The sequence below is a fragment of the Salvelinus namaycush genome, chromosome 16 (assembly GCF_016432855.1).
Source record: "Salvelinus namaycush isolate Seneca chromosome 16, SaNama_1.0, whole genome shotgun sequence".
Lineage (NCBI taxonomy): Eukaryota > Metazoa > Chordata > Actinopteri > Salmoniformes > Salmonidae > Salvelinus > Salvelinus namaycush.
The window spans coordinates 36,368,922-36,386,848 of record NC_052322.1 but is presented as its reverse complement, the minus strand read 5'-3'; the positions used below and the strand labels follow the sequence as shown (position 1 = coordinate 36,386,848).

The following is a 17,927-nucleotide window of genomic DNA, read 5'->3' as shown; positions in this document are numbered from 1 at the left end:
CTTTCATCAGAATGTTGTACAAGGGGTCCTTTGTCGGGAACAATCGTTGTTTGGATTTAGAACGGCCTTTTTCCCTCTCGATTTAGCAAGCACACTTGCCAAGTGGCGCGAATCTCTCCATCGTCAACAAACTCAGAGAACGGAACACGGCAAAACTCCCGAAAAAATTTCAATAATCTGATTAAACTATATTGAAAAAACATACTTTACTGTATCAAATAAAATCAAAGCCGGAGATATTAGTCGTCCATAACGACAGCTTATCAGAAGGCAAATCCAGGTCCCTTCTCGCGCTCTCCAGAAAACAGGAAACTGGTGACACGTCATGCCAAGAGCTATTATTCGAGCCCAGATCACGTTACACACTCAATTTCTTCTCTCACTGCTTGTCGACATCTAGTGGAAGACGTATGAAGTGCATCTAAACTAATAATATCAAGGACTTTAATAGGCAGCCCCTAGAACAGTGCATCGATTTCAGATCTTCCACTTCCTGTCAGGAAGTTTGCTGCAAAAGGAGTTCTGTTTTACTCACAGATATAATTCAAACGGTTTTAGAAACTAGAGAGTGTTTTCTATCCAATAGTAATAATAATATGCATATTGTACGAGCAAGAATTGAGTACGAGGCCGTTTAAATTTGGCACGATTTTCCCCCAAAGTGAAAACAGCGCCCTCTGTCCTCAACAGGTTTTAAGGTCCTAGATAGCACCTTTTTTTCTAAGAGTGTATGTTCCTTTACGGGTGGGGGGGGGGGGGGGGTGAGGAGGAATATTATGAGGAGGAAGAGGGAAATATGAGGTGGGGTGAAAGGGGAGGCAGAGAAGGAATATTGTGAGGATGATGAGGAGTTTTAGGAGGAGGAAGACGAAGATGAGACTGAAGATGAGGCGGTGGAACTCACAAGGCACAGCATGGTGGTAGAGGTTAGCTCTGATGGTCTGTTGGAGCTCATGGTCGGGGGAGGACTTCTGAAACCTCAGGCTCAGGTAGTGCTTCAAGTCCTTGTTCAGCTTGTTACCTGCACAGGGAAACCACACAGGAACAATGGTTACGCCTCATTTCATAATAGACAATTTGCATAGCAAATTTGAACATTTTGTGTGCCAGGTGTTGGATCTGTATGTGCTTCAGCCCACTCCTCTGACTATTGTTGTCATGCCATACATGTGTTGTTTACAAAGGAATTACATGTTTCTTTTGGTTTCACAAGTAGCACATGTAATTCCTGTCTGGCAGTGGCAGTATATTCATTACACTCTGGTGAAGTCATCATTTTCGGACCAAATCAGAGCTGGTTGATTAGCAGCAGTGAGTGTTTCAGCTGCCACATAGCTGATTGACCCCACCACGTCTGCTCAACTTCACCCACAGGCACAGAGAGAGAGAGAGGAGGAGGAAGGACGGAAGGAGAAAAGAGAAAGACAGAAATAGATAGAGAGAAATTGTGAGAGGGGGAAGTAGAGAGAGAGAAATGGAGAGGTAAAGAGAAAAATAAGACAGACATGCACAGACAGCAAGCAAGGTTGGCTGAGGTAATTGAGAACAACAGTTCCCTGATTTGCTAAGAGCTGCCAGGTTCAGTCAGCGTCTGTCCAATCAGAGCCCCTGACGCGCTCCCTCTCTGCTGTGTTTGAATGAAGCCCTCAGTCTCACAGAAGGAGAGGAGTCACAATGGGGCCAGATGGCCAGGGCTCTCTCTCACGCCAGGGTCTCATTTAGGATCGTTTAATGATCTCCAAATATATCATCCATGTCTGGGGAGCTGGCCAGGCATTTTGGGGGCATTGGCCAGCATCTCTCCACACAGACCCCTGACCATGATGGAAGCTGCTTATTAATATATATTGTAATGACACTATTCAATGTGTATAGATTGTTAAAAACATAATACAACAAGTTTAACATGAACAGTCATATTAAATAAAAATAGATTTATTTGTTATAATTTTTTGAAGAAAATGGGGTATTTTAAAGCTGTATGTATGTAACTTATATGTAACTTTCTGGGTGACCCGACCAAATTCACATAGACATGTGAGTTATAGATCAGTTCTATGTGTGATATTTCTATGCTTCCCATTCTTAAGTATTGTTTTTGCATCTTTTATTTTTGATTTTGTACACCAGCTTCAAACATCTGAAAATATTATATTTTTTGTTATGAAAAATATATTTCACAGCAGTTTAGATGGTACAATGATTATCTACACAATGACTGCTTGTTTTGTCACAAACTGAAATTAGGCAAACTATTTGAATTTTAGCAACCAGGAAATGCAGAGCTTTTTCTGCATAGTGCATCTTTAAATGGCTGGTTATAATATTAGACAGGAAAAGTTTAGTTTTTCGTAGCTGAAATGTGTTCACCATTTGAGAGTATATATTACTTACTAGTAGCCACTTGAAGTTCAGCAAATCAGCTACTCAGAGATTAATTCATCTTCTGATTATAACTAATCAACTAACTGAGGTTATGATTATTATTTGACCTCCTGATTAGTTAGAAACAAAATGATTTGGGAACAAAAGCCTGCTCATAGATATAGAACAGAACAGATGGGCCTATGGATAGAATAGATATAGAACTGTTTCAGACAGACATCTGTCACACAGCCGTGTGGCCCTGCATCACCTCCTCTTCCCATGGACTCACACAGCTTAACCACAGACCACACCCTCATAAATCTATGTCCACCCCAACCAGCCTGTTCACAACTTACAGTACAGCCTCACTTTCAGTTTTACCAATGCAACACCCACAACCCTAATGCAACCTCTGACCTATATACACTCTTAGAAAAAAGGGTTCCAAAAGGGTTCTGCAACTGTACTTACAGGACCTTCAAACTCGACTCTGGACCTGGAAGCCAGTTCCACTGCTTTTTTCCATTGTTCCCCTCTAACCAGGAACTGATTTCGACCTGGGACTCCAGGTGTGTGCAGTTAATTATCAGGCAGAACAGAAAACGAGCTGGCTCCGGACCTCGTGGGGTAAGAGTTGACTACCCCTGCTTTAGGAGAACCCTTTTGGGTTCCATGTAGAAGCCTTTGTGTGAGAAAAATGTCTCTACCTCGAACAAAAAGGGTTCTTCAAAAGGTTATCCTACAGTATACACTTTTCTAAGAGTGTACTGTATACCCGAGTGGCGCAGCGGTCTAAGGCACTGCATCTCAATGCTAGAGGCATCACTACAGACCCTGGTTTGATCCCGAGTTGTATCACAACCAGCTGTGATCGGGAGTCCCATAGGGCGGCGCACAATTGGCTTAGCGTCATCCGGGTTAGGGTAGGGTTTGGCCGGGGCAGGCCATCATTGTAAATAAGAATTTGTTCTTAACAGACTTGCCTGGTTAAACAAAAAGCATATAGCACCAAGGAGTCCTCACAAATACAGCATCAATGGGAACATTATCAAATTAGGTGAACCATTCCATCCCAGAGAATAAACAACAATATTCAGTTTAGCCTAAACTCATAGAAATACAACCATTACATGTTGTCAGGGTAGGAATCTGAAACACTGCCCAGCGTGCTCTGCTGTATTTTTCCGTTCCCCTACACACACAGCCGTCTGTGTAATTCTGTGCGAGCAAAGCACAGTCAGGTAATTGTTACCTAGCAACCAGCCAGTCCTGACAACCATCGTTACGGTCCCTGCTAGGCAAGCAGCCTGCATTCAGACTAAAAACATTTAGAAATACAAGCTAGCACACACACATCAGTGCGCACACACACACACACACACACACACACACACACACACACACACACACACACACACACACACACACACACACACACACACACACACACACACACACACACACACACACACACACACACACACAGGTCAATGGACAAGGTTTACTCCTCTAAGACATGGGTACATTAGATGTGTCATAGGGATAAAACGTCTTATAATCACTATCAGAATAGTCTTATACATGTCATATACCATCACTCATGAAAAATACTCAACATTCTTCCTCAATCCTGAGCCCCAGTAGTATCCCCTGGGTGGGGACCACCATTAGGCATTACATCAGCTCTCCTGTGGCTGGGGAGAGCTGGTACAGAGCTGGAACAGAGCAGGCGGCCCAGGTGTCACGCCCCATCAATGATGAAGTCATCAAATATTTAAGATTTTCAAGGATTTACAGCCATGTGCAGCAGGGATTATTTCAAACACAGTGTGGCACAGTGTGTGTGTGTGTACCTGCATGAGATTGAGAGTGTGTATGTGCTGCTGTTTCTCTCTCTCCACACAGACACCGTTAAATAAACACACAGAGAAATGACGTACACATTTGCACGCACAGGAATGAGACAAGCATGACCACTGCTAACGTTTACCAAATCGAAAATCAACGCAACCGCCATACATACACACACAAGAGGCGTTGATGTTTCAATATTCTTTGATTGTCCTGATTCCATCTTTGATAGAAAATGAGTTCATCAGTGATGGAGTGGGAAGCCGAGGCAAATCCCTCCAAGAACACTCTGCCCCAGATAAGGAGTTGAGGAACACACAGAGGTCAAGGAGACATCTCTACACACACACATACAGTCTCTGCTTCTCCCTGACAGACTTGAAGGGTGTGTTCATAAATTCACTCTGGCTATCTACTCCAATTTCAGAGCACTCTCGTCTGAGTGTGCCAGAATGCAGAATAACTGATGAATTTACGAATGCTCAAAACCCGCTGAATATGTCCAGTGTCAGGGAGGAGGTGAGGCTACTCGGAGTGTGGTGTCAGGAAAACAACCTCTCACTCAACGTCAACAAAACAAAGGAGATGATCGTGGGAATCAGGAAACAGCAGAGGGTGCACCCCCCTATCCACATCGATGAGACAGTAGTGGAGAAGGTGGAAAGTTTTAAGTTCCTCGGCGTACACATCACGGACAAACTGAAATGGTTCACCCACACAGACAGTGTGGTGAAGAAGGCGCAAAAGTGCCTCTTCAACCTCAGGAGGCTGAAGAAATGTGGCTTGTCACCTAAAACCCTCACAAACTTTTACAGGTGCCCAATTGAGAGCATCCTGTCAGGCTATACCATCGCCTGGATCTTCAGAGGGTGGTGCGGTCTGCAAAACACATCACTGTGGGCAAACTACCTGCCCTCCAGGACACCTACAGCATCCGATGTCACAGGAAGGCCAAAAAGATCATCAAGGACAACAACCACCCGAGTCACTGCCTGTTCACCCCGCTACCATCCAGAAGACGAGGTCAGTACAGGTGCATCAAAGCTGGGACCGAGAGACTGAAAAACAGCTTCTATCTCAAGGCCATCAGACTGTTAAACAGCCATCACTAACACAGAGGCTGCTGCCTACATACAGACTCAAATAATTGGCCACTTTAATAAATGGATCACTAGTCACTTTAAATAATGCCACTTTAATAATGTTTACATATCTTACATTACTCATCTCATATGTATATACTGTATTTTATATAATATATTGCATCTAGTCTATGCCGCTCGGCCATCGCTCATCCATATATGTATATGTACATATTCCTATTCCATCCCTTTAGATTTGTGGGTATAAGGTAGTTGTTGTGGAACTGTTAGATTACTTGTTAGATATTACTGCACTGTCGGAACTAGAAGCACAAGCATTTCGCTACACTCACATCTGCTAACCATGTGTATGTGACTAACACAATTTGATTTGATTTTAAACGTAGGCAAAAAAACGTAATTAAATTGTTGCCAGCAGCACAGTTAGTCACCAACGCTCTGGATAACACGAAAAGAGCCTAATCAGCTCTGCTAAGGCGAGAAAAATAGAGTGACGTGTTCTCTCATTTGTGTCTGGAAATAGCTAGCAAGCTAACTAACTTTAGCCAGTTATCTTGGGTGCTTGACTGCCATTGTGAGGTCAGAACGCTCAGATCAACCATACTCCTTGTCCAGAGCGTCCAGTGTGCACTCTGAACGCTCAGAGAGCGAAACCCTCTGAATTTACAAACAGACAATATGACAAGGCTCTGAATTTACGAACAGCCAGAGCGCACTCTGAGCGCTCTCTGACACTCCAGAGTGAATTTACAAACACACCCGAACAGAACAGAAACAAACACCATGGTTAATTCTTAATTGAGTTGGGAATGGCTCTTTACTTCAAATTCAATTCTGGAATTTTAATTGAATTGGAACACCCCACAGGTAGCAGAATTGTAATTTAATTTGAATTAAAGGAAGCGTAATTTATTTAAATGGAATTCAATGAAATTCAAACTGCTTATTTATTCTACACATCACCATAGTAATGTTTATTTTGACGCCTTGAATGTTTACCATTTCAATACCATGTAGCATAACGTTGAAACATTTCATTTTTAAAACTCATACTTCCAAAACAGTTTTAAATAAATGCAGTGGTCTGGAAATATTCTATAATAATTCATAATTCCCTTAATGTTTTTAAATACATTTCCCAGAGTGCATTAGATTAAACAGACCAAGCAGACCAGGCTGTGGTTTGGGATTTAAGAAGTCAATGAAAGAAGTTTAAAAAATCTTCCTTAGATGTACATTTTCTCAAAATCTAATGGTGCAGCCTAGATTCGATCCAATATCTTAAGTAGTTGAATATGTTATTACACCAACCTCGTGAAATTGACAAACTGACACATTTTCATTTTCTTAAAAACAACTGTATATGGAAGGAATGTTTTTGATTTGACGGCCTGCACATGTGCAGTTCAGCGCGGTTAGACACGAGGACTCTGCCTATCTTTATACAGTACTGTCTTTGATTGCAGTTTGGAAGGGAACAATCTAACGTCTCATGACAATGAAAAATACTGTTTGACATCTTTGAGTTATAATCAAACTAAAATTGGAAATGGTATGTGTATTCTTTGCATTAATAAGTGTCATATCCATTTGATAAAACATTTGTCAAATGAAGATGGCGCTGCAGTGGATAGCAGGCTATGACCGAAAACAGCTTCTGGAGATCAGAACAGCGATCACTAACCTCAATTCGGATGACAATTTCTACATTAACGAGTCGGCAGCTCGGGACAATCTGCTTACTCTGTACCAGGCCCTAGTCCCTGGGACTCAAAAGTGGAAGCTACGGAGCAAAAAAAGGAAGACGTGCCGGCATCCTGACAAGACTACACTGGCAAGCAAATAAACCGCCTCTACCCTCCGTTCTGTTGGCAAACGTACAGTCACTAGAGAACAAACTGGATGAGCTCCGTTCGAGACCAGCCTATTAACGGGAAAAGAAAAGGAGAGCTGCACACTCTAGGAGCTCAGACCAAACAATTTAATACCAACGTTTGAAAACCAAGCTGTCTTCATCAGGATATAATGAGTAACAATGACCAAGCTGTCTTCATCAGGATATAATGAGTAACACTGACCAAGCTGTCTTCATCAGGATATAATGAGTAACACTGACCAAGCTGTCTTCATCAGGATATAATGAGTAACACTGACCAAGCTGTCTTCATCAGGATATAATGAGTAACACTGACCAAGCTGTCTTCATCAGGATATAATGAGTAACAATGACCAAGCTGTCTTCATCAGGATATAATGAGTAACACTGACCAAGCTGTCTTCATCAGGATATAATGAGTAACACTGACCAAGCTGTCTTCATCAGGATATAATGAGTAACACTGACCAAGCTGTCTTCATCAGGATATAATGAGTAACAATGACCAAGCTGTCTTCATCAGGATATAATGAGTAAGAATGACCAAGCTGTCTTCATCAGGATATAATGAGTAACAATGACCAAGCTGTCTTCATCAGGATATAATGAGTAACAATGACCAAGCTGTCTTCATCAGGATATAATGAGTAACAATGCGGGTCATTGGTTTATATAGAGTTTGAAAGGACACACACAGGTGTCTATCATCATGGCCGGGAGTGGCTTGATTCAATTGTTTGATTTACAGATATAAATAGAACATGTAAAAAGCATGAATGGATTACATATGATCATAGATACAATTTGGCTACATAGGCCTACAAACATTATTTACAATAGATAGCAAAAACACAATAATCACAAGAATGGCTTCAGATCAAAGTCTACATTGAGACCGAAGGGAGCAATGATGTTTCAAATTAAAGATCCAGGCGGTCTCTCGTTTTAACAGCCAATTGTCAAGGTCACCCCCTCTCCTAGGGAGGGTGATGTGTTTTATGCCGATATAGCAAAGGGACGAAATAGAGTGGTTCACTTCCAAAAAGTGGGCCGCAAATAGGTACATCGAGTTTTTCCACTGAATGGTGCTATGATGCACAGAGATTCTTACTTTTAGTTTGCTCTTCATTTTGCCCACATCATTTTTACCACAAGGACAAGTTATAAGATAAATAACTGCCTTAGTGGAACACGTGATAACACCTTTGATTGGGATCTGTTTGCCTGTTTGGGGGTGTTTGAAGGATCTACATTGGTAATGGCCATTGCATTGAGCGCAGCCATTACACTTGTAGTTTCCATCTGGCGCAAGGAGACGTTGTGCAGGGGTATTTTGGGATGGTAAATCAGAGGTTACCAATTGAGAATACAACCAATGGAGGGTCCGCAAACACATTACCGATACGGTCATCGGATCTTAAAATGTGCCAATGTTTGTGAACGATTCCCTTAATTTGTTCAGAGTACATTGAATAGTGCGTAGTAAGAATGCAATAATGCTTCTTTTTGCGAGACTTTCCTTGAAAGAGATCATGTCTCGATTTGTTTAGTATTTTCTCAACGGCAGTATTGATCTGACCATTTTAGGACCCCCTTTCGTTGAATTTTCTTTGCATCACAGCCATGGTTCTGTGGAAATCTAATTGTTTTTGCAAATTATTTTGATTAGACAGAATTGCCTGTAGGGTAAGCTGTTTTTCAAGGGAAGAAGTGGGTGACAGCTATCAGCCCTCAACAAACTGTTACAATCAGTGGGTTTCCTGTAAAGATCAGTGTATAGAACATTATCCTCACACAAAATCAAAAGATCAAGGAAACTTACTTGTTGTGTGTCAGATTGCATAGTGGATCTCAGGTGCTCAAAACAAGAGGTAAGAAGCATGGAATGCCTGGAGCTGTTTTGTATCACCCTCCATAAAACCAAAATATCATCAATGTACCGTTTCCAAATAATAAGGTTTTTTGAGAGGATTGACAATTTATTGTTTCACCATGCATCCCACGTACAAATTAACATAGTTATGAGCCATAGGGGGTCCCATAGCAGTACCCTTCATCTCAATAAAAAAACATGTTTGAAACATCAAATAGTTGTGTGTGAGTACTATTTCAGCCAATGTTATAATACATGACCTGGAGGGTAGTTCAGTTGGGTCACGTTGCAAAAGAAAATCTTCCATGGCATCAATACTTCCCTCGTGTGGAATATTAGTGTATAACGACTAAACATCAAAAGTTAATAACAAAGTATTCTTGTGTTTTGTTATCTATTGTAAAGAATGTTTGTAGGCCTATGCAGCCAAGTTGTATCTATCATCATATGTAATCAATTCATGCTTCTTTTTTTTTTTTACATGTTCTATTTATATAAATCAACCAATGAAATCAAGCCACAGCTGGGCATGATTATAGACACCTGTGTGTGTCCGTTCAAACTCTATATAAACTAGTGACCCACATTGTTACTCATTGTACCCTGATGAAGACAGCTTGGCTGTCGGAAAGTTGGTATTCAATTATTGCATCTGAGCTCCGAGAGTGTGTAGCTCTCCTTTTCGTTTGACGTGTTCTACCCTGCTAGCCAGCACCTCGCCGAACCAGGTGTGCGTTTCTTTCGCCTCCAGATATCCTATCAACGAGACCTGAAGAACTGTAATATTCTATGTTTCACAGAGTTGTGGCTGAACAAGGATATGGATAATATATATTTCGCTGGCTTTTCAATGCATCGTCAGAAGCACTCAACCTGCTCCACTACAGCCCCGTCGATGAGATGGGGGCGTGTTCGGTCCTCCGTTTCCTGTAGTCCACAATCATCTCCTTTGCCTTGATCACGTTGAGGGAGAGGTTGTTGTCCTGGCACGTCACAGCCAGGACTCTGACCTCCTCCCTATAGGCTGTCTCATCGTTGTTGGTGATCAGGCCTACCACTGTTGTGTCATCGGCAAACTTGATGGTGTTGGAGTCTTGCCTGGCAATGCAGTCATGAGTGAACAGGGAGTGCAGGAGGGGACTGAGCATGCACCCCTCAAGCAGACCACCATAGTTCCTGTGCCCATGAATGTCAAGGTAACCTATTTAAATGACTATCGCCCATAGCACTCACATTTGTAGCCATAAAATGCTTTGAAAGAAGAATCATGGCTCACATCAACACCATAATCCCAGACACCCTGGACCCACTCCAAATCGCATACCACCCCCAACAGATCCACAGATGACGCAATCTCTATTGCACTCCATACTGCCATCTCCAACCTGGACAAAAGGAACACCTATGTGAGTATGCTGTTCATCGACTACAGCTCTGAGTTCATCACCATAGTGCCCTCCAAGCTCATCACTAAGCTCATAACCCTGGGACTGAACACCTCCCTCTGCAACTGGATGACCTTCTGACGGGCCACCCCCAAGTGGTGAGGGTAGGCAACAACACATCCGTCTCGCTGACATTCTACATGGAGCCCCTTAGGGGTGCGTGTTTAGTTCCCTCCCGCACAGGACTCCACCACCATTACGTTTGCTGACGACACGACGGTGGTAGGCCTGATCACCAACAATGATGAAACAGCCAATAGGGAGGAAGTCCGTGACCTGGCAGTATGGTGCCAGGACAACAATCTCTCCCTCAACATCAGCAAGACAAAGGAGATGATTGTGGACTGCAGTAAATAGAGGGCCAAGCACGCCACCATCCACACCAATAGGGCTGTAGTGGAGCGGGTCGAGAGCTTCAAGTTCCTTAGGGTTCACATCACTAAGGAATTCAGCCTCCCCCTCAGGAGGCTGAAAAGATTTGTCATGGGCCCTCAGATCCTCATATTATACAGCTGCACCATTGGAGAGCATCTTAACTGGCTGCATCACCACTTGGTATGGCAACTGCTTGGCATCCGACCGCAAGGCCCTACAGACGGTAGTGTGTACGGCCTAGTACATCACTCGGGCAGGCGGCACTTCCTGTCATCCAGGACCTCTATACCAGGCGGTGTCAGAGGAAGTTCCTAAAGATTGTCAAAGACTCCAGCCACCCAAGTGGTGGACTGTTCTCTATGCTACCACACTGGCAAGCGGTCCCCGATGCACCAAAACTGGAACCAACAGGACCCTGAACAGCTTCTACCCCCAAGCCGTAAGACTGCTGAATAGTTAGTTAAATAGTTAACCAGATAGCTGCCCGGACTATCTGCATTGACCCTTTTGCACTAACTCTTTTGACTCATCACATACACTGAGTATACCAAACATTAGGATCGCCTTCCTAATATTGAGTTGAGTCCTTTGGGTGGTGGACCATTTTGATACACACGGAAAACTGTTGAGTGTCAAACCCAGCAGTGTTTCAGTTCTTGACACAAACCGGTGCTCCTGGCACCTACTACCATACCCCGTTCAAAGGCACTTAAATATTTTGTCTTGCCCATTCACCCTCTGAATGGCACACACACAATCCATGTCTCAATTGTCTCAAGGCTTAAAAATCCTTCTTTAACCTGTCTCCTCCCCTTCATCTACACTGATTGAAGTGCTTTTAACAAGTGACATCAATAAGGGATCATAGCTTTCAACTGGATTCACCTGGTCAGTCTAAGTCATGGAAAGAGAAGGTGTTCTTATGTTTTGTGCACTCCGTGTATGCTGTTGCTACTGTTTATTATCTATCCTGTTGCTTAATCACTTTACCCCTACTTATAGGTACATATCTACCACAATTACCTCATACCCCTGCACATCGACTCGTTACTGGTATCCGGTGTATGTAGCCAAGTTATCGTTACTCATTGTGTACTCATTGTGTAAACATTGTTGTATTCTAAAAAAATATATATACAGTGTATATAAACTCAGCAAAAAAAGAAATGTCCCTTTTTTCAGGACACTGTCTTTCAAAGATAATTTGTAAAAAAACAAATAACTTCACAGATCTTCATTGTAAAGGGGTTAAACACTGTTTCACATGCTTGGTCAATGAACCATAAACAATTAATGAACATGCACCTGTGGAACGGTTGTTAAGTCACTAACCGCTTACAGACGGTAGGCAATTAAGGTCACAGGACACTAAAGAGGCCTTTCTACTGACTCTGAAAAACACCAAAACAAAGATGCCCAGGGTCCACGCTCAGCTGCGTGAATGCACCTTAGGCATGCTGCAAGGAGGCATGAGGACTGCAGATGTGGCCAGGGCAATAAATTGCGATGTCCGTACTGTGAGACACCTAAGACAGCGCTACAGGGAGACAGGACAGACAACTGATCATCCTCGCAGTGGCAGACCACGTGTAACAACACCTGCACAGGATCGGTACATCCGAACATCACACCTGTGGGACAGGTACAGCATGGCAACAACAACTGCTCGAGTTACACCAGGAATGCACAATCCCTCCATCAGTGCTCAGACTGTCCGCGAGAGACTGGACTGAGGGCTTGTAGGCCTGTTGTAAGGCAGGTCCTCACCAGACATCACCGGCAACAACGTCACCTATGCGCACAAACCCACCATCGCTGGAACAGACAGGACTGGCAAAAAGTGCTCTCCACTGACGAGTCGCGGTTTTGTCTCACCAGGGGTGATGGTCAGATTTGCATTTATCGTCGAAGGAATGAGCGTTACACCGAGGCCTGTACTCTGGAGCGGGATCGATTTGGAGGTGGAGGGTCCGTCATGGTCTTGGGCGGTGTGTCACAGCATCATCGGACTGAATTTGTTGTCATTGCAGACAATCTCAACGCTGTGCATTACAGGGAAGACATCCTCCTCCCTCATGTGGTACCCTTCCTGCAGGCTCATCCTGACATGACCCTCCAGCATGACAATGCCACCAGCCATACTGCTCGTTCTGTGCATGATTTCCTGCAAGACAGGAATGTCAGTGTTCTGCCATGGCCAGCGAAGAGCCCAGATCTCAATCCCATTGAGCACATCTGGGACCTGTTGGATCGGTGGGTGAGGGCAAGGGCTATTCCCCCCAGAAATGTCTGGGAACTTGCAGATGCCTTGGTGGAAGATTGGGGTAACATCTCACTGCAGGAACTGTCAAATCTGGTGCAGTCCATGAGGAGGAGATGCACTGCAGTACTTAATGCATCTGGTGGCCACACCAGATACTGACTGTTACTTTTGATTTTGAACCCCCCCCCCTTTGTTCAGGGACACATTATTCAATTTCTGTTAGTCACATGTCTGTGGAACTTGTTCAGTTTATGTCTCAGGTGTTGAATCTTATGTTCATACAAATATTTACACATGTTTAGTTTGCTGAAAATAAATGCAGTTGACAGTGAGAGGACATTTCTTTTTTGCGGAGTTTATATATCTGCATTGTTGGGAAAGGCCAGTAAGTAAGTATCTCACTGTTAGTCTACACCTGTTTACAAAGCATGTGACAAATAAAATTTGATTTGAAATGAATGTTAGTTTCATGTTTCACGTCCCAGTTTAATTGGTTCAAATTGCTTTTAATAAATTATACTTCCTTCAAATTCAATTGAACTTCTGCTTCCTGTGGAGTGTGGCCAATTCATTAAATTCAGAAATTCCAAATTGACCCTGACGCACACCCACATACACACACACACACACACACACACACACACACACACACACACACACACACACACACACACACACACACACACACACACACACACACACACACACACACACACACACACACACACACACACACACACACACTGTTTTCTCAGTGATACCAGTGCACTCTTCCATAGACAGGTACAGCAACCATACACATACCAGGGTGTACCATTGTGCTACATCAGTCAATGTAAATAAAATACACCCAAAAGCACTACCATATTTTGAGATATTTCTGCGCCTCTATGGGCTGCTGGTTTGAATGGAGGTCAGTGAATTTGAGACTTAGAATAGAGCACACTGTGGAGGGCTGAGTAGGGGTGACAGAGAGAGGCGTGTGGGCCATAGAATAGGGCACGCTGAGTAGGGGTGACAGAGAGAGGCGTGTGGGCCATAGAATAGGGCACGCTGAGTAGGGGTGACAGAGAGAGGCGTGTGGGCCATAGAATAGAGCACGCTGAGTAGGGGTGACAGAGAGAGGCGTGTGGGCCATAGAATAGAGCACGCTGAGTAGGGGTGACAGAGAGAGGCGTGTGGGCCATAGAATAGAGCACGCTGAGTAGGGGTGACAGAGAGAGGCGTGTGGGCCATAGAATAGAGCACGCTGAGTAGGGGTGACAGAGAGAGGCGTGTGGGCCATAGAATAGAGCACGCTGAGTAGGGGTGACAGAGAGAGGCGTGTGGGCCATAGAATAGAGCACGCTGAGACAGAGAGAGGCGTGTGGGCCATAGAATAGAGCACGCTGAGACAGAGAGAGGCGTGTGGGCCATAGAATAGGGCACGCTGTGGAGGGCTGAGTGTGGGTGAGAGAGAACGGCGTTGGGGCCTTAGAATAGGGCACACTGGAGGGCTGAGTGGGGATGAACGAGAGAGGCATGGGGAGTGATGGCTCTACACACCCTCTCTCACACAGATGGATTTAACCCAAATAAGAGTGGATTAAACACATGCTAGCTATTCCATGGCTCCAGTCAAAATTGTATAACCTGGAATGTAGTTATGCATCCACTGTCTTATTTCTGGGAGGGGAAGAGGAACTCGCACGACACTGGTTTCTACCATCTAGTAAGACGGGGCTGACGCGCGCATGCACACACAGACACACACGCGCACACTCACACAGGCAAACATATAATTTGAATGTGTGTGTGTGTGTGTGTGTGTGTGTGTGTGTGTGTGTGTGTGTGTGTGTGTGTGTGTGTGTGTGTGTGTGTGTGTGTGTGTGTGTGTGTGTGTGTGTGTGTGTGTGTGTGTGTGTGTGTGTGTGTGTGTGTGTGTGTGTATATGAACAATATTTTTTACAGCAGCTCTCTTTTAAAACTTTATTCTGAGAAGAGAAAAATACATATGGCAATACTACCTGCAACAACAGCAGAGGATGGAACTGAACAACTGGCAGCCTTGTTCTCTGCAACAACAGCAGAGGATTGAACTGAACAACTGGCAGCCTTGTTCTCTGCAACAACAGCAGAAGATTGAACTGAACAACTGGCAGCCTTGTTCTCTGCAACAACAGCAGAAGATTGAACTGAACAACTGGCAGCCTTGTTCTCTGCAACAACAGCAGAAGATTGAACTGAACAACTGGCAGCCTTGTTCTCTGCAACAACAGCAGAAGATTGAACTGAACAACTGGCAGCCTTGTTCTCTGCAACAACAGCAGAAGATTGAACTGAACAACTGGCAGCCTTGTTCTCTGCAACAACAGCAGAAGATTGAAATGAACAACTGGCAGCCTTGTTCTCTGCAACAACAGCAGAGGATTGAACTGAACAACTGGCAGCCTTGTTCTCTGCAACAACAGCAGAGGATTGAAATGAACAGCTGGCAGCCTTGTTCTCTGCAACAACAGCAGAAGATTGAACTGAACAACTGGCAGCCTTGTTCTCTGCAACAACAGCAGAAGATTGAAATGAACAACTGGCAGCCTTGTTCTCTGCAACAACAGCAGAAGATTGAACTGAACAACTGGCAGCCTTGTTCTCTGCAACAACAGCAGAAGATTGAACTGAACAACTGGCAGCCTTGTTCTCTGCAACAACAGCAGAGGATTGAAATGAACAACTGGCAGCCTTGTTCTCTGCAACAACAGCAGAGGATTGAAATGAACAGCTGGCAGCCTTGTTCTCTGCAACAACAGCAGAGGATTGAAATGAACAACTGGCAGCCTTGTTCTCTGCAACAACAGCAGAAGATTGAAATGAACAGCTGGCAGCCTTGTTCTCTGCAACAACAGCAGAGGATGGAACTGAACAACTGGCAGCCTTGTTCTCTGCAACAACAGCAGAAGATTGAACTGAACAACTGGCAGCCTTGTTCTCTGCAACAACAGCAGAAGATTGAACTGAACAACTGGCAGCCTTGTTCTCTGCAACAACAGCAGAGGATTGAACTGAACAACTGGCAGCCTTGTTCTCTGCAACAACAGCAGAGGATTGAACTGAACAACTGGCAGCCTTGTTCTCTGCAACAACAGCAGAGGATTGAACTGAACAACTGGCAGCCTTGTTCTCTGCAACAACAGCAGAGGATTGAACTGAACAACTGGCAGCCTTGTTCTCTGCAACAACAGCAGAGGATTGAACTGAACAACTGGCAGCCTTGTTCTCTGCAACAACAGCAGAGGATTGAAATGAACAACTGGCAGCCTTGTTCTCTGCAACAACAGCAGAAGATTGAACTGAACAACTGGCAGCCTTGTTCTCTGCAACAACAGCAGAGGATTGAACTGAACAACTGGCAGCCTTGTTCTCTGCAACAACAGCAGAGGATTGAACTGAACAACTGGCAGCCTTGTTCTCTGCAACAACAGCAGAGGATTGAAATGAACAGCTGGCAGCCTTGTTCTCTGCAACAACAGCAGAGGATTGAAATGAACAACTGGCAGCCTTGTTCTCTGCAACAACAGCAGAAGATTGAAATGAACAGCTGGCAGCCTTGTTCTCTGCAACAACAGCAGAGGATGGAACTGAACAACTGGCAGCCTTGTTCTCTGCAACAACAGCAGAGGATGGAACTGAACAACTGGCAGCCTTGTTCTCTGCAACAACAGCAGAGGATTGAACTGAACAACTGGCAGCCTTGTTCTCTGCAACAACAGCAGAGGATTGAAATGAACAACTGGCAGCCTTGTTCTCTGCAACAACAGCAGAAGATTGAACTGAACAACTGGCAGCCTTGTTCTCTGCAACAGCTGTCATCACTCTAATTTGCTACTATAATGTGTCAATCATGCTCAGGGAAATTAAACGCTAGGTGATTACAGTTTCAGGAGAGTGCATCAGCCTTCACCTAAAGCCGCTGTCGAATAATGATTATAGATCTGATCTAATATTAGGTGTGTGTGTGTTACTGTGCTCGGTGTGTACTACTGTGTGTGTGTGTGTGGCAGTGTTCAGCTGCTGATTAGGATTCTGCTCCTGTCTCCCAGCTCAACACTGCCCTCTGTATCTCCAGCCACCACTGCCAAGTCTGCCGTTACCACGGCAACCCAGGGCCCAGCCAGCCAGCGAATGAGAAGCGCTCTGTGTGGTAAACATGTACGGCTGCCCCCCACTGGCCAACCTGAGAAGTTCAGAATCAGAACTACATGTTTGTGGCCTAAATCTCAGACACTATTATTGGTCAAAAGAAAACTGATGCACCACGGATTCAGTTAATTCAATAATTTATTTAAAGTCAAGCCTTAAAATGTGCATTTGATATAATTACACAACCAAGGTTATATCAAATAAAATACAAGTGTAGACTTCACTGTGAAATGCGTACTCACGAGCCTTTTTAACAATTCAGTTAAAAAGTAATCAAATTGACAAATGGATAAAAAGAAAATAGCAACACAATCAAATAACAATAACGAGGCTATTCACAGGCTATATACAAGGAGTACTGGTACCGAGTCAGTGTACTGGGGTATGAGGTAGTTGGGGTGATTGATTGAGGTAATATGTACATGTAGGTTTGGTTAGGTGATTGATTGAAGGACTATGTACATGTAGGTAGGGGGTGAAAAACAGAAAGTTCGGGTAGTCATTTAATTAACTGTTCAGCAGTCTTATGACTTTGGGGTAGGAGCTGTTCAGGAGCCTTCTGGGCCCAAACATGGTGCTCCAGTACCGCTTGCCGTGT

The 17,927-nt window shown here is 44.0% G+C and overlaps 1 protein-coding gene across 6 annotated transcripts in view; it reads right to left on the bottom strand.

Annotated features, from left to right (window-relative positions):
- Positions 1 to 17,927, bottom strand: part of LOC120061350 (membrane-associated guanylate kinase, WW and PDZ domain-containing protein 1-like) — a 228,511-nt gene that overhangs the window by 136,074 nt on the left and 74,510 nt on the right. For all 6 annotated transcript variants that reach the window (XM_039011100.1, XM_039011103.1, XM_039011101.1 and 3 more), the window contains exon 2: positions 905 to 1,021. In XM_039011100.1, the coding sequence (XP_038867028.1) occupies positions 905 to 1,021 (117 nt within the window). The remainder of the gene's footprint in view (positions 1 to 904; positions 1,022 to 17,927) is intronic.